The following is a 20,467-nucleotide window of genomic DNA, read 5'->3' on the forward strand; positions in this document are numbered from 1 at the left end:
TTCTCTTTGGTTCACCCTTCATGGACGAGCTCGCCCTTTTTTTGACCTGTGTGCCTTGTTCCGGGGTTTTCCTGGTCGTTCTCCTCATTTCTACGATCGAGGTTTGTTATGGCGCGGTCATTGGCGTTTAACGGGACAAGGTGTAGGGTGGACTTCTCCGAGTTCTCTGGAAAAAAAAAGAGGGTCGGTGGGTGCGCGTACCTACTTCGAGAGCCTAGTGATTGATCGTCGCACCTTTCAGTTCTTTACCTGTTGACTTGGAGCGTCGGGATGGCTGAGCGATTATAAAAATCTTCGCCTTGGCAGAAAAAATATACCTGCCAACTTTGTCACTTCAGTCGTCAGTTCACACCTTTCGAACGTCAATCATCTCTCTTGATGTGGGCGCCTATCATCGATCTTTTGAGGGTAGACAGGGTTCGGTCGATGCTGGGATCCAGCGCAAGTGGTCCCCAGGGCTTGTTGGGCGCGGGCTTGGTGGGGCTGAGCTGTTCGGACCAAGCGAGAATTTTTTCGATTTTTTCTCTTGTTTTTTGGTGGTCGATGGGAGAGTCGTGGTCGGGCGAAGAGCGAGGGTGGACAGGTCTTTGGTCGGCGCTCGCTTGATTGTTGTCTTTGAGCTGTATGTATTTTGCGAGCATTTCATTGTATTTGTTGGTGGAAAATTCTAGAATTTGACCGACAACGTTTCTCTTGCGAACAGATTCCAGGTTTCTGATCACATGTTGGAGTCTCGCGCGCAGAGCGGGTCCGTTTCCTTCCTCGCTGAACTTGGACCTGAGCACGTAGCCGCCTGAAAGCCGCGCCTGATGCCAATCCGATTGGTTGCAGTAGATGCGAGACGTCTGCAACGCAATGGATTCTGGATCGTCGGCGACGGCGCCTCCAAACTCGACTCGTTCTCCGTCTCTCAGATACATACCTTCTGCGCCTATAGATGTGGTTATGACTGGCGTGCCGGACTTCCAGGCGTCGACGATTTTGCCCTTGACGCCCGCGCCGAACCTCAGAGGAGCCAGCAACGCTCTGTACAGCTGCAGTCTTTGGAACAGCGCGGACGGCTTGACCGGTCCCGACACGCGGAAGCCGTTCTCCGGGTCTGACAAAAGGATGTCCTCTCTTTGCGGGTTGGCTCCAAACACGTCTATGAATGCGTCTTTGGGAAGACTCTGTCTCAACCTCGGCCATATATCTCTCTTCAGCCAGGAAATGGCATCTCTGTTCGGAGGGTGTCTGAAGTTTCCCAGGAAGCAGAGTCCTCGACGGTGCTGGAATGACTTGGTCTCGCCAGACGGAACTTCCACATAAAACGGCGCACAAAATAATTTGTCTGCAGATATTTGAAATTTTTTTATCAAATATTCTTTCTCAAAATTTGAAGAAACCAGCACCAAGTCAGACCGATGAAAGCTCGCCACCTCGCGCAAGAAGTGTTCCCGAACCAGGGCGTATCTCGCGCCCACTTGGATAATGTCCGCGTGTTTTGATTTTTCGACCAGGCGACTCGGTTCGAACGTGCCGGACTGGCGTTCTGCTTGATATCGGCCTTCTTTCTGTATGGCGTTCAAATAGTACTCCGTTCCTCTGGACGGGGCGTATCCTCTCGCGGCCTCGATCTCTTCGATTACGTGCTGTCTCGCTAGCCTAAGACAATGCAAGTCTTGACTATCTAACACAATTGCGCAGTCCGGACAGTTCGAGCGAACCCTCCAGCCTACCATTTCCTCGGTCAAAAACCTATCCAATATGACCAGTTTCGGGCACAGAGTCTTCAGCACCACATCCGTCTCATCGCTGTTGACGGAGGACAATCGATGCGCCTCCACGCCCAGTCTCTCAAACAGCTCGCTCGGTATCAGTCTCGACCGAGCTGGGCTGCAGTAGTGAACTTTGAACCCCATTTTCGTCACTTGACTCAGCAGGGACTCCGTCCTCACTCCGGCAGCGCTCGCGTTGGGCTTGGCGCATCGCTAGTCAGGCTTCTTCTCTCAGCGAAAAAAAAAAAAAGAAAGACCGTCGTACATCTGGCCATATTGTGCCGAAATAGAGAGCCGTTTTCTAAAAAAAAAAAGGTGAGTTTTTTTGTGCGACGCTCGGGATCAAAAAAAAAATCTACCTTGCCGTATGTACACGGAGCTGTACCGAATGCACGCCAACGGAACGAGTCGGGTCGAATCGACTTTCCTGCCGGTCGAATGCCTTTAAAAAAAACCAACGTATTCAGCATACGTATTCCGCGCTCCACCTAAAACTGATTTTACCTCTTTTTTTTTTTTAGGTCGACGTCGCTCTGTACACACACTCTGTACGTGGATTGAAAATGCGGGTTTATTTATTTGAGGCGAACGTATTACGAGCGCTCTTGCGCAAGCGGCTCCGCAACCTTTGCACCCATGATGTCTATAATTTTGAGCAAGGTGTATCCCTGTCGATGTCCCGTCTTTCTCTGGTAGTTTTTTCTCCTTTTTTTTTTGAATATGATAACTTTTTGGGTCTTTTCGTGCTCTTCGACCTCGGCTAGAACCTTGACGTTGGTCAGCATGGGCTGCCCGATGACGGTGTACTCTTTGCTCCCAAGCAGCAGAACCTTGTCGAGCAAGATGCGCGTTTGGACGGGTATATGAATTGTGTCGATCATGATTTGGTCGTCCTTGGTGATTTTGTACTGAGCGCCGGTCGAGAAGGGTCAGTCGACGTTTCCGACGTTTCGACGCGAAACACCGCGCGTCAAAAAAAAAAAAAAAAAAGAAGCGAACCTGATGTCCCCCGATGTGGACCACGGCAAAGGTGCCAGGAAGAGACACGAGTTCGTCTAACTTGAGCAGGAGTTTGCCTTGGGTGATTTGCTCTTGGGGAAGAGAGCGCGCGATGCTGTCCAAGATGGGAATAGGCGTGTTAGATGAGGCCTTTTCCGGAGTGAGGTGCGGCACGGCGGAGACTCCTTTTCCGCTGCAGAAGGTCCTGGTTTGTCGAAGGCCAGAGTAGATCGGCCGGCCGGCCAGGGCGCACTTAGCAGGACCTTCGATCGGAGACGGGTGCCGGCGAGACCATGGACTTCGAAGATACAGACATAGCTTTGAAGGGAGCATCCAATAATTGTGAAAGCGCAAGAGGCCTCGAGGCGACAAAAAGTGTTTTTTTTTTTTTTTCCCCCTCCCCGGTGCCTGATCAGTCGCAGACGATCAATCGATTCTAAAAATAGAATATTGTGTTTGGCTATTCACCGAATTTCACCGAATGTGCCAGCAGGCGATCCAAAGCGTCGGGACCTTTTTTATTTTTTTTTTTTTTCTATCGCCAAGTGCCACACGCCAAGAAGGTCTAAGGTATTGCCGAAGTCGACTCTGTCTGATGAACTCCCTCGACTCCACCGCGTTTCAGAGCAGACGTCATATGGAGGTGCCCGCGCCGTCTATCACTGCGAAATGCTGGCCGAAGTATTGCATTTCGTCCCTGCTGCCCTTGTACGAGACCCAGATCACCGGGACTATCGACAACTTCATAGCCCTGATATCGATAAACCACGTGTTTTGCGCGAATAATGACGATTTCCGCCTGGATCCGGCGAAGAACGAGGCGACCTTTCAGCTGCTCTACCCGTGTTCATTCAGACCCAACGACTTCGAAGTGCGCGTGGACGGCAAGCTGCTGTCGATGCAGCCGCTGTTCGATCCAGGGACGGAGCACGCGGCGTGCTTGCTGAAGAAGCCGGCGGTCACCGACCAGCTGATCGTCACTGTACCCCATGTCACCGCACACACAGTCGTCGAAATATGTACGAGCTTCTTCGTAGAGCTCACGATCCATGAAAACCAGTTTTGCCTCGTCACGCCCATCGCGCTCGTGCCTTACAGCTACGCGAATACCCTAGACAATGCCAGCCAGCCGGAAGGCTGTTTAGACAGCTTCACCACCAAGCTGAACCTGTCTATCAGCCAATGCACGCCGATCATGAAAATCGCCTCATTTCCATACGACATCGAGATCTTGCCGCAGGGCAATTCCGACAGGAAGCAAGGAATCATCGTGTTCAGGTCCACCAACATAACGTGTATGCCCGACTTTTCCAACCTCACCATTCTGTTCACCCTAGACCAGTGCATGGACAGCCTCTCATCGCTGCTCCTCTTGGAGAGATTCGAAAACCGCCGGCCAGACATGAACACGCAACAGCAAGTACTGAACGCGCCCTACGAGTATGCCGCTTCCATGCTGTTCAGACCAGTGGTACGTCCTCCCCACACACGCCCCCCACACACGCCCCCCACACACGCCTCCCACACGCGCCTCCCACACGCGCCTCGCTAGTCCTCACACGTCCCCCCGATCTCCTCGAAGGTCGCGCCCGTCATTCAATCGGTCGATCTGCTCTTCATCATCGACATCTTCGACTCCAACGCCAGCCGGATCTTCAAGGCGCTCAAAGACGCACTCTCTCATTATTTCATCTCCTATTTCAGCAAGACCACCTGCTACTTCAACTGCGTCCTCATCACCGAACAAAGGCCAAAGTGGATCATGCCTCATACCTGCCCCATCGATGCTAAAAACGTCAACACCGCCATACAAAAACTCTTCACCCTCTCACAAGAGGCTGGCGGCTACCCCCGCAACTTCGCCGCCTCCATTCACGGCATTCTCAACCGCCGCCCTCCAGACCAACCGTCCGCCGCACCTCCCATCCAAAAAATCATCTTCATCAGCAAACTCATGGTCTCTACCAAATACTTCACCAACAACATACTCCCAGAATTTCTCAAAAAAAACCTCGTCGTCTTCCCCCTCGGCAGCGAAATCAATGCTAACTACTTCGAACTCGCCAGACTCGCTAACGCCACCGGCGGCATCGCAGAAGTCGCCTGGCAGGCCACCCAGTGGTCTCTCAAAACCAAACTCGAACTCCAAATCACCCGCGCAACACAACCCGCCTCCATCTCCTTCCTCTGGAAACCCACCTCCTACCCCCTTGTCCAGGTCTCGCACCACTTCCCAGACGTCTCCTACCCAGAAACCCTCGTCTATGTCTATCTACTCATCCCCCATCCGCCTGACACACCCATCTCCCTGGATATCGAAGCCAAGTACGAGGCACACCAAGGCGACCCATCATACAAGAACCGCAATCTACAATTCAAATTCGATGCCCAACCACTCAGTCGCTTCGTCTCCAAACTCGCCGCCACCAAAAGACTAGAAGAACTCAACACACAAACCCCCCGAGACCAAAACACACCCCAAGAAATCTCCTTCCTCTCTCTCCACTCTATCGACGTCCAGCGCAATAACGCCCACCGCCCTCTATTCTACACTACCAAGTCCACCTCTCAACTCATCTTCCTCACCGCTCACGCCGCCGAAATCATCTCCTCTAACCTCTCCCACATACGACTTCTCCCCCCTCCCCCCAACTCATCACACTCCCCCGCGCACTATCGAAAACTTATCACCTACCCCAACAACAACAAGCAACAAACCCTCAAAACTCTCACCTCCGATAAATCCACTAAACACTCCAACCTCCCCCTCACCATGCCAGACCTCCCCCTCACCACGTCAGACCTCCCCCTCTCTCCCCCCGACTCCCCCGAACCGCACACAAACCACGTTTACCCCCCCCCTGCCTCCCCTCCCGACTCCCCTGAACCAGACACAAACCACGTTTACCCCCCCCCCCGCCTCCCCCCCCAACTCCCCCGAACCGCACACAAACCACGTTTACCCCCCCCCTGCCTCCCCCCCCGACGCCAACCAAACGCCCACCGCCGGCCACACCTCGCTCACCCACCGCCCCTCCTACAAACCGTTCCCCTCCAGTAAAAAAGAACTCAAAGCAGCCATCTACAGAAAAAAAAACACGCTCTCCCAACCCTCCTCCAAACCAGACCCCACCCCCACCAACAAACCCCACTCCGACCAACAACTCACCTCCGTAAACATCCAAATCGATGCCCTCGAAAAACTAACCCGACTCATGCGCCTCGTCCTCGACAACTACCTCTCTCCAACACCACCGACCCAAACTCTCTCACCTGTCGACCTCAAATCCCTCCTCGACCTACCCCAATCCCACGACTCCCCCACCCCAAAACACACCCCCATCTCCCCCAATCACCAAGACGCCACCACCTCTCAACTCAGATCCACCATCCAGTCTCACGTCGACAAATTACTCGCCTCCCGCATCCGCTCCATCGAACAGCAACTCGCCTCTCTCTCCTCAAACCACCGCACCCCCCAGCAAACCCCCGAACACGACTCCAACGCCCTCACCCACCGCATTCAATCTCTAGAAAACCGACTCAACGAACTCGAGGAAAAAACCAGCCACCTCCTAACCCAACAATCAGACATGCTCAAACGCGTCGAACAACTCTCCTCCTCCAACTACGACGACCAAATCCTCAAACTGTCAAGAAAACTCGAAAAAGCCGAAAAATGGATCCAATCTGTTGGACACAAAATCTCCCCCAAATCCTGGGAAGACAGGCTCAAAACCATAGAATGCTGGATGTTCACCATCTCACCAAAACTTCAACCAGAACTGTGGGAATTACGAATATCCACTATCGAAAGGTGGATAGAATCTGTCAACGCCAACGAGTCAGACTCGTACACCGAATAAACACACACATACACACACCTATACTGCCTGCGCACTTTTCTATGACCCTAAACACGAGCATACACACTACGTGCCGCAACTGCCACAATCGATCGGGAAAAAACCGCGTAAATATACGCCCATACACACCACATTTACACATACATGCATCCCACCACCACGCATTCTCAGCTCAACCCCACTCCGCCCCTCCCTCACGAGCAACCCCTTCCATGTCACTCAAGCCACCGCGCTCTAGGCATGGAGGAAAATTTTTTTTCAACTAACACTCCTCTACTGACCTCTCTCTTATGTACCGACACCTTCTCCCCTCTTCCCCCAAAACCCCAAACGCAAATGTTCGCCGCACCCCCTTCTTCCAATCACCACCGAACTCTAATTCAACTCGCCCTCCTCCTTCTTCCTCTTGAACGTGTCCGAAATCCCATAATACGGCCAAGAATACATCTCAATTAATCTCTCCGATATCTCCAAAACGCTCTCCAACGTCACGTCCAATGTCAAAAACCACTGATGCATCAGTACGCCAGACCGGTCCATTCGAAGCAACTCCGGAATCATGTGCTCCAACTCCTGCTCCTCTTCCATCGGGAGGAAATACCGCGACGACAACAACTTCGTGGCGAAATAAATGGCCCCACACGCCAACTCCGGAGGTGCATACTTGATCACCAATAGCGTCGAAAACATATCGTTCAAGATCCCAGTCGCCACCCCGGCCAGCCCCCTGCTCGCCTTCATCGAGTACAAATAATTGTACATGTAAAGATACGGCAACTCCACGTTCAAATCAAAACCCAAAAATCGCAAAATCAATTGCTCGTTCATAACGATCAAGTTTCGAATCGCCGAATACTCTTCGTTCAAATGCAACACATGTCCAGGATACAGAATCGCGTGCTCCACCGTTATGATGTCTCGCAAATACCTCTCGGTCTCTTCCGACTTGCAAGCAAGGTACAACAACGCCTGCGCTAAAATGCCGGGTTGATCAATGCGACCCATAGAATATCGAGCAAAAAATATGTGAAGATACATAATAGCAACAGATATGGTCATCCTAGGTGTACAACTAAGAGTCAAGGATTTCACGCGTGTGTGTTTAATCATTCAAAAAAAAAATGGCAAGGATATAATCGAAGGCGCAGCCCTGCATTTCTGATGAAGGCTTCATAGCTTTGTCGAATTTTGCGTTCTTCTTGAGTGTCCTCGCCAAGAGGTCCCAGCCTATGACGCGCAATGTACGAAGAACACATGAAAAATAACCACTAGATATCTCTAACTGGAGTCTAACCAAAAGGGGGATGTCTAACTAAACAACCCCAACAAAAAAATGAATGCATTTTCATTTATATTGAAAGACACGAACAATCATGACATACACAGAATCTCTTCAAAGATAGACCCCCGTGCACTCAGAAACATCAAATCCATATCAGACCTACCTTCCAGCCTCTTCTTCATGAGGCGATCCTTCACTATCCTGCTTTTTGTCATGCTCCCTCAAATACCGATATTTCAACTTATTCGCACATGACGCACACACCCTCAACTTAACCAATGCCATGTTCATCTCTCCTCGTTCTTTATACCTGAACGGCACCTATGCACACAAAACAAATTTCAACCGTCCATTTCGCTATAAGTTTTTGTGCGTCTTGTACCAGAAAAAAGTGTTGCGCCCCCGTACCTCATAGCTCTGCAAGTTGTCTCTAGAATCACATGCCTTGTTTCCACATATCGTCTCTCCTTTACCTGCGAGCACCTCTTTCTCAACTCTCCACCGAAGCCCTAGCTATCGCGGCTCCAGATCAATGCCGTCTCGTCAGTTCACACAATGTACGCGCTTTCTGTAGTCGCCATTTGAAAACGGCTCCTTTCAATAGATACGCGCCCGCCGCAAAACATACCTTTCCCTCTTTATATCGGCTCATGTCTGCGAGCGCGTATTCCTTGTACAGTTTGTCATAGTACTTTTTAGCCACTTCCCTTTCCCACGAATCCGCGTCCGTGTCGTCCTCTTCATTTCTCAAAAACCGATATGCTCTTTTCAAAAAATCATTGGAATTTTGCGAATTTGCCGACAACCAGAGAGACGATGTATCAGCACACCTCTTCAGGCCCTCATACTCCTTTCGCTTCCGCTTGCTTCGTCTCAACGTTTCCTCCAGCTCTTTTTTTTCTCTTTCAATCTCCGATTCCTCCCTTGATCCCGGGTCCGTCATGATTGTTATTGACTCTAACTGCCTAATTTTTTTAAACCTATCGTATAAAACAATTTTTTTTCTCGCCCGTTCGCCTCTCTATAATGAAAGACTTTCAATTGAATGTCATAAATACCTGCTGACTGATGCACCTCAAGAGCTCTTTCTGAATAGGTGTCAAAACTTCGCAAAGCTCATCCCGAACTTGAATCACCTCTTTTTCAATAGACCATTCGACCGCATAGATCAGATATTCTATAAGATCAAAAAACTGCTGGTTCATAAAATGCATGTCATTGTACAATGTCAATATACCAGCATTATGCGTTCGGCCATGACGTCTTCCGAGATAGCCTCGGCTAATCTCCTCTATCCCTTCAAAATTCTGTGTTCTGTAGTACTCTTTTTGCGCGTGCTCATTGAGCAAACGAGCCTGCGAATAATCTTTCTGTAATATCGCGATAAGAATCATGGAAATTAAACATTCTATTTTGATATCAGTACAGAGTACGTCTTCGTTGAGGGTAGATTGCTCCACAGCAAGCTTTATAATCCATTGAAGCAGCTGAGTAGCATGTTCAAAACTTTTCTCTCGAATGTCGCATTCTAGGCTTTTTTTCAAAGATAAAATAGAAAACATGGCAGCGTCTTTATTCTGCTGCAACGTTGCCGCACGTATGAAATGCTGCGATGCTTCTGCCACGCGATTGGTCTCTAGCTCAAAGTAGGCTAGTTCGTAATAGAGAGACGCGGCCATTGAAGGCTGATTCATTTCCAAATACATTTGAATGGCAACTGACAGACATTTTATACCCAGCTCGCCGCATTCGCTGTATGATGGAGACTTCACGTCGTCGAGTTGACGTTGATGCCGAAAAAAAAAACGAGCAGCGCGACAATAATAGCTGGCCTCCATTACAGAATTTTTTTCTTGAGCCTCACACTTGGCGAGAGCAACAGTTACCAAACCGGAATATTCATACTCACCATTATCAACCAGCGTGTTAAGAAGGTTATTGTAGGATTTGATACTCTCGGAAGGGCTTGCCTTTTTGAAAAAGTTCCTAAAGCGAACACGTATTAGCTCACTTGTCTTTTGAAAACACAGCATATACATTCTATACGAACCTGTTTTTCAATCTTGATGTAATCTGTTGGTAAACTTTCAAGTAATCATCAGAATTGCACATTGTTTTTTTACGCAGTTATAAAACTGATAGAAAATAAATAGTTGCGCATAATTTTATGTTCAACTTTTTATTTTGGAGACTGCATGCTGACTAGGCTGTACAATGAAATATTGTGTCAACATGATATGTTTCCCAAATACTTACAGTTAATGCTAGTATTTTTCCGTTTCTTCTATGCATTTACCCACAGCATGTCGAAGTAATAGTTGTTTCAATGTACGACTTTATAAAAATAGTGCGTATATATCGTTCAATGATACTATACCAGTTACCATATTGCGGTTGTCGATAATTATAAGACTTCTGATCCTATGGTCGACCATTCTGTTTAAAATAGTGCCAAGTGTTTCAACAGATTTACAACAGGCATATTTTTTTTTTATTTTACCTATTTTTTCTATGACTTTATCAGTTGGTTGAAACAGCGTTTTCAATATGTCTGCATGAGGTACGCTCTGCCAAATATGCGAGGGCGGTTAGTTTTTTTTGACAATTCTTTTGAAGGAAAAGATCGTTTCAGCTTTTTCGCCTTTTGTGACGCGACTGCGCACGTACAACAAGATCTCTTTTATGGAGAACGTTCAGTAAACGATTGTCATCGTCGACTATTGGAATAACGGAAAGTTGATGTTCGCTGAGCAGTTTTAGAGCTTCAAAGAACCGCGAATGGCCTTTGCAGGTCACCAAGTTTGTAGCAGTTGTACCGATGTTTAAGCACTCCAACAAGGCATCGAATATGGCCAGTTTTTTCTTGAACTATGCAAAAGCGTTAGAAGCTGTTGGCGCATGGCCACAGGTGATAAGGAACGTACAGATTTCATGAGGAAAGTGGCGATATAAGTTGTGTTTAGAATGTACAACATGATATTTTCGTCTTCCTGAGCAACAATTGGAATTCTGTGGAGTTTGTTTTGTGATAGAGCTTTGCAACTGTCGTAAATAGAAAATTCAGAATTTACGGTAATCAGATGGTGTCTAGGTTTGATGTCGTGGACAACAATAGACTGCAGTCGTCCTAACATAAATTCCATAAGCTGTTCATCATGCAAATGTTCGATCGATATGGGAAGTTGACCCAGTATCGCTGAAACTAGATCTCCAATGGTCACCAATCCTGCATAGTGGCGCTCGGTAGAATCCCATAAGATGGCAGAATCTGTGTCTAAAAAAGCAGTTTTGTTATTTTCTACTGTATTGCCGTAACATTTTTGCGATGTGTTACATATGTACAGGTCATGTACCGTTTTCTTCCAAGGCCAAAAAACTAGCCCGGAGAGATATTCGAGTATCAAGTATGATGATTTTTGAGCTTTGGGGTGTCACTGAATGGCACTTATGACGGCGTAGAAAATCTGAAATAGCCATACGATCTTCAGTGTATAGAGTGCTTACTCTTATTTTGTGCTCTCTGATAGAGGCCGCATTTGTGTCTTCCTGAAAAGAAAAGGTTGTTGGTTTGGGATGGCTGTTAAGTGTCTGATATTGAACGTCTATATTTTTTGTGCAATCCTCATGTGGCGGCTGAGACTGAGCACTGGTGTATTGTTCGTCTAGATTTGTTTTCTTGGCGCAACTGACGCTTTCTGGGTATATTGGGATGGTAGAGTCGAAATTTGAGCTAGCTATTTCGATCTGAAACAAATCAGAGTCTTCCATGTTTTGAGAATTTTAGAAGGATTTGGCAGGCTCTAAAAAATTTTTACGACTACGTGAAAATTTTGGAATTGGAGTCGGTGTCATTTGAAATTTCAAGGTGGCATTGAAAGCTTGTAGTGAATGCCGCGCGAAGTTATAGCAAAAACATATAAAAACAAAATTTAGTAAAAGTCGCAGCGCGTTGAAAAGAATGTTTTGGCATCATTTGTGGTCACACAGACAATGGGAGCCGTACTGTTTGAAGGGGGTGATGGTTTTATGAATGATAGATGCCTCGAACTGACGCGTTCTGTGAAAAGTTTGAAGGCAAAGGGAGGTCTGTGTGTCAAGGTTTTCGCACGCCAGCAAATCAGGACCAGGGTCCAGAGCGCCACGTCTGACGAGGGGTACTCAGAGGAAATGGTATGCGGAGAGCTGTGGGATATGGATTTTGCACTTGTTGCATGTTGTGCCGAACATTTACACAGTTTCAAATGGTGATATGCGTTTTTCTAGCGTTACAGGGGAGGGCGTTTGTTACCTGGGAACTGGGAGAGCATTTCGAAGAGGGTTGGTCCGGAGGAGGTCGAAGCGTTCTCTGAGCTCAGTGGGGACAAAAATCCTATTCACGTTGACGAAACGTTTGCAAAGACTACGATGTATGATGATTTATTATTATTATTATTTTTTCTTCACGAGGCTCACACACACGTCGAACTCGCGGTACCGGTTGGTGGGGTTATATAGCTTTAAAAGGAGAGTTGCGCATGGTATGCTTGGCGCGGCTTTAATTTCGGCAGTAGCTGGAATGAAAATGCCTGGAAAGGGGAGCATTTATGTGAATCAGACACTACGGTTCAGAGAGCCCGTTTACGTGGGAGACACGCTTACCGCTAGATGCACCGTGCTGAGGGTGAATTCGTCGAAGAGGCTCGTAGAGATGAAGACGGATGTGTATAACCAGGAGGATTCAGCGGTTATACAGGGGCAAGCCACAGTGTTGTACCCAGAAGATCTACACGCGAGCCTAGCGCCGAATTGAGAATAAGCGTGGTGTTTTTTGGTACATATGCGAAAAAGGAAACGCTAGGGTTTTATGTGGGGTTGGTCGCGAGATGCTGGTTGGCTTGTACGATTTTTAGCCTATATTTACCGATATTGATGCCCTTTGGGTCGAGGGCACAGGGCTTTTTTATCGAGAGGCTAAGATATTCCTAGAAGCGTTGAAATTTTGCAAAATTTCAGAATTTAAGAGTGGTTTTCTCCAACAACTTCGTAGATTTATTAGGTAAACCCGGTCAACTATTCATCATATATTTCTAATTCTCTGCGAAACTTCGAGACACCTCGTCACGAAGGGACAATCACGTCTTTTTGGCGCTTAATTTGGTCGTGTGCTCGACTTGTTGCATGCCTTGGCAAATTCCTTTTTTAAAGGGAAAGTACGTTGGGGTGGGCCATGCGAGTGCGGTCCGCGCGAGCGGGGGGTGGTGGGGGTTCATTGGTGGCGCGGGTCCCTTGTTATCTGATGATGGGTGTAGAGTTGCGTGAAGGGGGCGCGAGTAGAGCGTAGACGGTCTTCGGTCTTTTTTAGTTTTCTGGGCACACAGGGTTCTGGTTTCGCGATGGAGGGTTGTGAGGAGCATGAACTAATCTTGTAGATTTGTTGCCGAGAGTTGAAAGAGAATCAGAGTTGTTTGTAACGTTGGGTTCAAATGAAACAGAGATAACGGATTGTGAAGTTTATCCAGATAGAGAAAGCAGATTTGTTGTACGTATGAGGGGTGGAGGGGCCTTGAGCGAGAGGTGAGAGGGGGTTGTTTGTGGGGTAGGTGTTTTTTTCGTGCGGGGGGATATTGCGAAACGTGCGGTTAGGACTAACCCTCGAGGCGATTGTTTAAGAGGGATGATCAATTCCAGTGAGGTGAGTGATGGTCACGCTTCGCCAGGTGTGGGTGGTGGGTTGTATGAACAGACGGTTGGGGCGAGCGCGAAGCTGGAGAGTGATTACATAGTTCACCCGATGATGCACCGAGGAGGCGTACCGAATTTGAGGAATGGAGGTGCGGTTGGGATGATGAAGGATTTGAATGGTAGTTATATGTATTCAGGTAGGATGATGGCGACAAGCGAGTTTCCTCGAGGAAATCCGAGTTGTAAGGTATCTAATACAGTGAGTCTCTCATTGCCGGTAGGTGTGAGCAACTCGGGTCCCGTGTCGTCTTGTCCTGGAGTTGCTGGGTTTCGGAGGCCCGTTTTGAAGCAGGTGATGATGCATCAGGCGCCGGTGGTGCCTGGTTTGAATATGTTTGTGCCTGCGGACACCGAGAAAAAGGGGGGGGACTTTTTGTTGAAGAGCTATTTTACCGGAGACGCATCGCTTGGTGGGAACAAGGCGGACGCGGTCAACAAGGGGGGGGGCGATTGCAACAACGCGGAGAATTTTAACCCGAACTCGCAGATGGAGGCGGTGATGGAGGACCAGTCGATTGCCGAGAGTCAGAGCGTGAAGCCCGCTAAGCCCGAGGAAGCGACGGACCAGCTTCACGTGAGGCGGATGGGTGTGAAGTCGGCGAGCATGAATTTCCAGAGGAAGGGTTACCACCACGGCTTGACGGATCACTATTACACGCACGAGAAGCTTCACGTTTGCGGGGCGCTGTCCGAAAACAAGAAGAAGTACGCGGGGCGTGAGGAGAGTTTAGTTTGAGGCGTGTGTGCGGTTGTGCTGAGCTTGTGTGTTTACACGCGTACGTTTTTTTTTTTGTAGGAGGACCGAGGAGATGAGACAGCGACACAACAAGATTTCGCAGAAGGGCCGACAGAAGATCAACGAGGAGATTGTTCGGTTGAGGTGCTTGCTTCCGGAGTGCCGAGATTCGGAGGTGTCCGGGTCGAAGTCGACGGTGTTGACGTACGTTGGGTGCAGTTAGTGTGTGGGTACATGCGTGTACGGCGGTTTTGACACATAGAGAGGCGTGCGTTTTTTAGGTACAACAAGGCGGCGATTTTGCAGAGCGCGGTGAGGTACTTGGAGAAGTTGACGGAGTACACGATGGCCGTGTGGACGCATTTGGCGGACGTCGAGAAGGAGAATCGTCGTTTTTGGCAGGTGATGCAGCAGATGTCAGCGAAGATAGCGCAGGTTACGAATTGTTCTTTGGAAGAGGTGTTGAAGGCGTACGATTTGTCGGTGCAGCCGAAGGACAACTGTTCTTGCGTATTGGTGGGTTCCAGGCATCCGTCCCCGCCGCCGGTGGCGTTTTCCGACGCGGGCGCGCAGCACGAGGACAGCTGCGCGGCGACGGGGCCCGCGCCGGAGTTGATGTCGTCGTCGACGGACAAGGGAGGTTGTTACGCCGCGATGATGGGTGGGGCGCCCTCCAAGATGTCTCAGGCGCCGGTGGTAGGCGGTGGAGCGCAGGTGGCGATAGACAAGTCGCCGCGTCAGCCCATCATGTCATCCAACGTGGTGATTCCCGCTTCGTCTTCCAACATGGTTTTTTCGCTCGACGGGGGCGCTGCAAGCGAGATGTCCGAGCACGCGTCCGACGGTTCGATGAGTCGGAGCGGTTCGATAGTGGACATGGGGGCGTCCTGCGTTTTGTCGTCGTCGTCGTCGTCGTCCGCCGACTTCATAAAGAGCGGGGAGTATGGGATGTCTTGCGGGGGTGCCATGAACGGCTCGGCGGAAAATGGTGGTGCCGCGGCGGCTGGAAGCGGTCCCGCGAGCCTAGAAGACTCGAGTTTTCTGCCGGACGTGCCCGCATTTTGTTTGGATGGCTTTGCGACGAATTGCGGCGAAGGCGACATGATGAACAACTATTCGTACGTGAACCAGCAGCAGATGTCGCAGAAGTCTATGAGCGGTCTCCAGTCGGCGGAGGTGACGTCAGACGACCATTCATACGCTTCCATAAGAACGAAAGGTACTGGTGGAATGTGTCTTTCGAATGTGGCGTCGATGAGCCAATCGCATGGTTCTGGCTCGATTCAGTGCCAACAGCAGCCTTACGCGAGGGGAAGGGGAGGGTCTAGGACGTTTCAACCGCCACAAGGATTTTTCGGTCAACAGCAAATTGGCAGCAACGAACACCTGTCATCTGCGGAATCCGTATCTTCTATTGTTTCCTCTAACTGCATGTCGCTTGACATGGGCGCCTCGAACTCTTCGAGCGGCGTCGACCACCAGAGCGTTTCTTCTAACGGCAGCGGTTCGATCGCTCTTCTAAAAACGAACCACCTTGACATGCAACCAAACCACAATTCTAACCTGATTGATTCCAACTACAGCAATTCATCTTCCTCAAGCCATATTTACATCGCCTCCTCCGCCTCTGCTTCGTCCGCGAACGGCGCCGACATGAGCGAGCGCAACGGCCACCCCTCCAACCTCTCCCAAGCCGCCTTCCAGCAGCCCTCTATCTTTCAGACAAACCTGTCATGCGGCGGCGACGTCAACAACCACCACCACACCGTCGTGGCCCCTCAGGCCCAACAACTCTCCAACGACCCCTCGCTGTACCAAAAAACCCCGGCCGCCGCCGGCAACGGCTACGAGCCCAACAACCTCGGCTCGGGGCCGAACGGCTCCGTCGACGACCTCCACCCACCAACGCCGAGCGGGGAACTGCAAAATTCGATCCTGAACCACCCCCTCGGGACCCCCGCCGCAACTCACTCCCTGTGTCCGTCACTCCTGTTCTCTCTGCCCAACGCGCCCCCCGCACCCAAAAAGAACGCTCAGGGCGACCTCTGCGGCCTCGTTCACGACGGCTCTCTCAACGTCGACATGACCGGCATCGTCGACTCTCTCGTCTTCGAGTCCCCCTCCTCCTCCAGGTTCTGCCAATACGAGTCTGAGTGCCTCGCCCCAAACCCCTTCTACACCTCCTGAACGCCCCCCTCTCCCTCGCCCGCGCCGAGATATGTATATATGTACATTACACATATCAGACGTAAAAAACATTTCGGACCCTCCCGTACACGCCCGGCTCTGCGCCGTGTATGCGCGGGTTTGGCGTTTTTTTTTCTCTCTGTCTCTGTCTCTCTCGGTTTAAGGGAGTTCTCGCGCTGAGCTTCGGACTTTTTATTTCTCAACGTCACCACGCGCAAAAGACGCCCCTCTCGCTGCCGCCGGGACCAAACCGACAGCCTTCGAGAATGGACCCCTTCTTCAGCGCGCCCTGTCCGAGCGTCCGCGCGTCCGGCTCAGATGACGCGCGTCTCGGCTCTAAAATCGCCACGTCTGTGCAGCACATCGAGAAGGCTCTGGCAACTTGGCCGTACGTTTCCCGTCCTCTTTCCGGCCTCGGGAGCGCTTTGCGCGGTCCCTTCCTTCTCGACTGCAAAATACGTGGAGAACAATATTTGACAGTTGAGTTTTTTTGTGCTTCAACGCGCTGACACCTCTCTTCCAAGTCTGTCGGACTCCGGCATCGCGTTCAACGGCGGCAAGGACAGCATCGTTTTGCTGGCGCTAGTTCAGTACGTCCTATCCCACCGGCGAACCGAGACGTCGAGCGGGGGCCGCGCCGACGATCCTGACGCCCGTTGCGCTCCAGAAGGCAACTTCATCGTCGACTCCGAGTTCTCTTGGTCCAGTTTGGCGCTGTCTCCCGCGCGCCGCGGGTCGTCCGACTCCGTCCGAACCATTTTTTTTCTCGACCAAAACAACTTTCCGGAGGTGTTGGAGTTCATGTGGGACGTCGCTATGAAGAACAAGCTGGACGTGGTCATCATTCGGAAGCACATCAAGACCGGACTGCGATGTCTGAATTCTAGGCCTCGCGAGGAGTACGGCAGCTGTCTCGTGAGGCCGCTGAAGGTTGTGTTCATGGGTACAAGAAGGTCCGATCCCGGCGGAACGAACCTTTCCACGTTCTCTCGGACGGATGAGGGCTGGCCGGACATAATACGCGTCAACCCCCTCCTAGACTGGGATTACCACGACATCTGGAATTTCACAATGAGGGCCGAATTGCCGTACTGCAGCCTCTATTCGAAGGGGTACACTTCGATAGGGTCCGTCGAGACAACTCGACCCAACAAGCACCTGTGGCAAGAAAAAATGCAGCGCTACCTGCCGGCCTGGTGTCTGAGTTCGGGCGCATTGGAGCGCTCCGGGAGGACCGCAAAACCGGCGCAGGAGGCGGCCCCCTTTCTCTAGAAAAACAGTGCGCGCTTTCAACATGTCCGTTAGAAGTTTGGCAGGACTCGTTGTGTGCATTTTTTTTTTACCGCTGTAAGCTCTATTTCTCAAGAGAACAAGAATTTTGTGCATCAGAGCGTCACGGCTCGTGTGAAGAAGCGGCCGTCCCGGGCCGGAGACCATCGACGGCAAGTGTGACACTTTTTTTATTGAGCGCAGCGTGCGCGGCGGGATTTCACCGAACGTGCACGCCGGCGAAGTCAGGTGTATCTGAACAGGTCGCAAGATATGTAATAGAGGGGCGAATCTTGGTTTTCGAAGTCGGGTGCGAGCACGAACGTTTGATGGAAGTTCCTCTCCTCGGACGGTCCCCGCGACATGAGTCCGGAGACGGTAACGATGATGGGGAGGTTTTCCGACGGTGCGGCGGCGTCTAGGGGGTGTGTGAGTTGTGTGAGGTATGTACAGACTGACGTGTGTGGGATGAGATGTACCGATTCCTTTGAGCGGCTGCGCGTCCCAGGTGACCACGGTCGCCTCCGCTACGGAGAGCGCTCTGAAGAATGCCTGAAGGCCGTTTTGATTGATGGAGACGGGGTTTCCGCACCACACGACTACGGAGTAGGGTCTATACATTTTTGGCAAGTAGTCCTATGCGCGTGTGAGAGAGGAAGGGCTTTGGGGGGTAGTGTGGAGCGACGGCGGCGTGTTTTCCGCACCTCCTTTCTTGAGTCATTGAAGTATTTGAAGTATTGCTGCGGGCGCGGGGTGAGTGAGGGTCGAGCGTGCGTTTTTTTCGGTGATTTTGCCTGCGGATACCTTTACGAATTGGCACGCTCTGGCTCTTGCCAGGGGAATTTCTGGATTAATCATTACAAAAGAAAAAGCGTGCTTTTGTGGGATGTCGCACGGTGAACTTTTATGTTTCCACAAAAACGAAAAATATGGCACGGTGAAAATTGTAGGCCTTTCAGTTTTTTTTTAACATGAAGACATGAAATTTAACCTCGATGCATTCGCGCTCGTGTACATGACTGCCTCTACGGCGGCCCTGTGGATCGACTCGGACGTCGTGGACATCCGCTCCCTCAACACGGTGACCTTGTGGGAACACACGAAAAATGGCCGCCTGAGCCTTTTTGTGCGTACTTTTTTTCTTTCGCTTTTCCAGGAACAGATGCGCTGACGCTGGGATTGCGGTGGTTTTCGTGCAGCTGATGAGCAATTTCTACCTCGCGCTGCTCATCCTCGCGTTCAGATTCACGCAGTGGGCTGCGTTTGGAGAGCTCACCGAGCTCGAAGCGCAGGTACGAGCGCGCCTGTCGTGCACGCGCGCGAGAAAGACATGCGTACTAATATTCGTTGATTTATTTTTTCGCGAAGAAACTGTACCAGCGTTTTGTGTATCTCCTCTTTGACGTGTTGTTGGTGCCGATAATATTCGACCCGAGCTTAGATGTGCTGGTGAAGTGGTGCTTTTGGATATTGACGATCACGGCGATGAAGTTGCTCTGCTACCTGACGCAGCTGCGCCTCAAGAGCTTGGTCAACTATGCGCCCAACGTGGACTGGTGGATCTCGTTTCGCATGAGCGCGCTACTGGTGGTTCTATTCGTGTCCAACATCAGCTGGATGGCCTCCTGGTATGAGGTCTTGAGGTCCTCCATAGACCGCGAGTGCTGGATTTTTGCGTTTTTTGTCGTGTTCAACTTTTATGTTATCATATTGCAGACGTTCACCAAGTACGGCATTTACTTCACCGACGTTGCGTTCGAGGGCAACAACTGGGTCTACCGCAGCTCCTACTTTTACTACATGACGGACCTGTCAGCCAAGTGCATCACTTTGTTCGTGTCTTTCGTCAATTACTCTCGCCTCCTTTGGACGACGCACTCGGACATCTCTTATCTCTACGTGCTCCTCATCGTCACGCAGATATTGATGCTCGTCACCAGTCTCGTCTACAAGATCAGGGCTTACTTGAAGTACCGGAGACTCACGTCTGAGCTGGACTGCCGGTATCCCCGACTCGACTCCTCCCATCTTTCGGCCGACGAGAACTGCACTATCTGCCTCTCTTCTATGAAAGATGCGCGGCTCCTGCCGTGCCAGCACACCTTTCACGAGTCTTGCCTCAGGTCCTGGCTCCAATACAATCACACGTGTCCGTCTTGTCGATACGAGTTGATGGCTTCCTTCAACAGGAAGTCCGTTCCTGTCGCCGCGGCACCTCCTCCGCAACCCCCTTCACTCCCCCCTACTCCTCCGCCCCTTCCGCGGGGCAGGAGGCTGCCGTCATCTGGCTTCTGCACACTTCTCCGCATCACTTCGCCGAGCATGACGTTTCTGCCCCAGCTGTCTCTGGAGATTGTCAAGGAGGGTAGTGGCATCGCGCGCCTCTCGCACGCCTCCGGCTGATCGCAACCCTCGGGGAAGCGAGGCGTGCGTCTTGGTTCGCCTGTTCGACGGGGTCGGATTTTAGGGCGCGAAAATGTCCATATTTTTTTTTATTGTATGAATTGCCTGCATTTTTTTTTGTCGGGGCGTGGAGCGTTTTTTTTTTATGCGGGGTTTTTTTGTCGGGGCGCGGAGCGTTTTTTTTTTATGCGGGATTTTTTTGTCGGGGCGCTGAGCGTTTTTTTTTATGCGGGGTTTTTTTGTCGGG

General features: G+C 50.6%; 7 protein-coding genes and 1 long non-coding RNA gene across 12 annotated transcripts; 4 read left to right on the top strand and 4 right to left on the bottom strand.

Moving 5' to 3' along the window:
* Positions 1–362: 362 nt before the first annotated feature.
* Positions 363–2,253, bottom strand: LOC126317451 (uncharacterized). The gene is made up of 3 exons (XM_049993116.1): positions 2,117–2,253; positions 2,023–2,058; positions 363–1,958 (listed from the first exon to the last, which is right to left on the bottom strand). Exons 1-3 carry the CDS (start codon positions 2,225–2,227, stop codon positions 363–365), a joined length of 1,743 nt encoding a protein of 580 aa, XP_049849073.1. The 5' UTR covers positions 2,228–2,253.
* A 4,620-nt stretch (positions 2,254–6,873) lies between these two features.
* Positions 6,874–10,049, bottom strand: LOC126317503 (40-kDa huntingtin-associated protein-like). Of its 3 annotated transcripts, XM_049993176.1 has the most exons (5): positions 9,955–10,049; positions 8,533–9,890; positions 8,313–8,417; positions 8,068–8,225; positions 7,625–7,934 (listed from the first exon to the last, which is right to left on the bottom strand). In XM_049993176.1, exons 1-2 carry the CDS (start codon positions 10,014–10,016, stop codon positions 8,942–8,944), a joined length of 1,011 nt encoding a protein of 336 aa, XP_049849133.1. In that variant the 5' UTR covers positions 10,017–10,049; the 3' UTR covers positions 7,625–7,934; positions 8,068–8,225; positions 8,313–8,417; positions 8,533–8,941. The 3 variants fall into 3 exon arrangements, with proteins under 3 accessions (XP_049849135.1, XP_049849133.1, XP_049849134.1); XM_049993178.1 differs by having other exon boundaries at positions 6,874–8,225; positions 8,313–8,426; XM_049993177.1 differs by having other exon boundaries at positions 7,913–8,225.
* A 191-nt stretch (positions 10,050–10,240) lies between these two features.
* On the bottom strand, positions 10,241–11,672 carry LOC126317502 (5'-AMP-activated protein kinase subunit gamma-1-like). Of its 2 annotated transcripts, none has more exons than XM_049993175.1 (4): positions 11,384–11,672; positions 10,829–11,178; positions 10,572–10,772; positions 10,241–10,471 (listed from the first exon to the last, which is right to left on the bottom strand). In XM_049993175.1, the coding sequence occupies exons 1-4, from the start codon at positions 11,670–11,672 to the stop codon at positions 10,241–10,243; spliced, it is 1,071 nt and encodes a 356-aa protein (XP_049849132.1). The 2 variants fall into 2 exon arrangements, with proteins under 2 accessions (XP_049849132.1, XP_049849131.1); XM_049993174.1 differs by having other exon boundaries at positions 11,258–11,672.
* Positions 10,391–12,055, top strand: LOC126317505 (uncharacterized). Its single transcript, XR_007556689.1, has 3 exons — positions 10,391–10,464; positions 10,659–11,903; positions 11,972–12,055. It is a non-coding gene; the product is annotated as an uncharacterized LOC126317505 (long non-coding RNA).
* Positions 12,056–12,926: 871 nt separating this feature from the next.
* On the top strand, positions 12,927–16,617 carry LOC126317501 (uncharacterized). Of its 2 annotated transcripts, XM_049993173.1 has the most exons (5): positions 12,927–13,093; positions 13,313–13,422; positions 13,554–14,330; positions 14,422–14,565; positions 14,643–16,617. In XM_049993173.1, the coding sequence occupies exons 3-5, from the start codon at positions 13,558–13,560 to the stop codon at positions 16,546–16,548; spliced, it is 2,823 nt and encodes a 940-aa protein (XP_049849130.1). In that variant the 5' UTR covers positions 12,927–13,093; positions 13,313–13,422; positions 13,554–13,557; the 3' UTR covers positions 16,549–16,617. The 2 variants fall into 2 exon arrangements, with proteins under 2 accessions (XP_049849130.1, XP_049849129.1); XM_049993172.1 differs by lacking the exon at positions 12,927–13,093 and having other exon boundaries at positions 13,153–13,422.
* A 151-nt stretch (positions 16,618–16,768) lies between these two features.
* Positions 16,769–17,822, top strand: LOC126317462 (uncharacterized). The gene is made up of 2 exons (XM_049993127.1): positions 16,769–16,936; positions 17,073–17,822. Exons 1-2 carry the CDS (start codon positions 16,815–16,817, stop codon positions 17,818–17,820), a joined length of 870 nt encoding a protein of 289 aa, XP_049849084.1. The 5' UTR covers positions 16,769–16,814; the 3' UTR covers positions 17,821–17,822.
* Positions 17,823–18,062: 240 nt separating this feature from the next.
* LOC126317464 (uncharacterized) lies at positions 18,063–18,704 on the bottom strand. Its single transcript, XM_049993128.1, has 4 exons — positions 18,622–18,704; positions 18,522–18,557; positions 18,297–18,453; positions 18,063–18,235 (listed from the first exon to the last, which is right to left on the bottom strand). Exons 1-4 carry the CDS (start codon positions 18,673–18,675, stop codon positions 18,063–18,065), a joined length of 420 nt encoding a protein of 139 aa, XP_049849085.1. The 5' UTR covers positions 18,676–18,704.
* Positions 18,705–18,774: 70 nt separating this feature from the next.
* Positions 18,775–20,366, top strand: LOC126317458 (uncharacterized). Its single transcript, XM_049993123.1, has 3 exons — positions 18,775–18,943; positions 19,017–19,109; positions 19,186–20,366. The coding sequence occupies exons 1-3, from the start codon at positions 18,797–18,799 to the stop codon at positions 20,218–20,220; spliced, it is 1,275 nt and encodes a 424-aa protein (XP_049849080.1). The 5' UTR covers positions 18,775–18,796; the 3' UTR covers positions 20,221–20,366.
* The last annotated feature ends 101 nt before the right edge of the window (positions 20,367–20,467 follow it).

This window comes from Schistocerca gregaria, unplaced genomic scaffold, assembly GCF_023897955.1.
Source record: "Schistocerca gregaria isolate iqSchGreg1 unplaced genomic scaffold, iqSchGreg1.2 ptg000632l, whole genome shotgun sequence".
Taxonomy (NCBI): domain Eukaryota; kingdom Metazoa; phylum Arthropoda; class Insecta; order Orthoptera; family Acrididae; genus Schistocerca; species Schistocerca gregaria.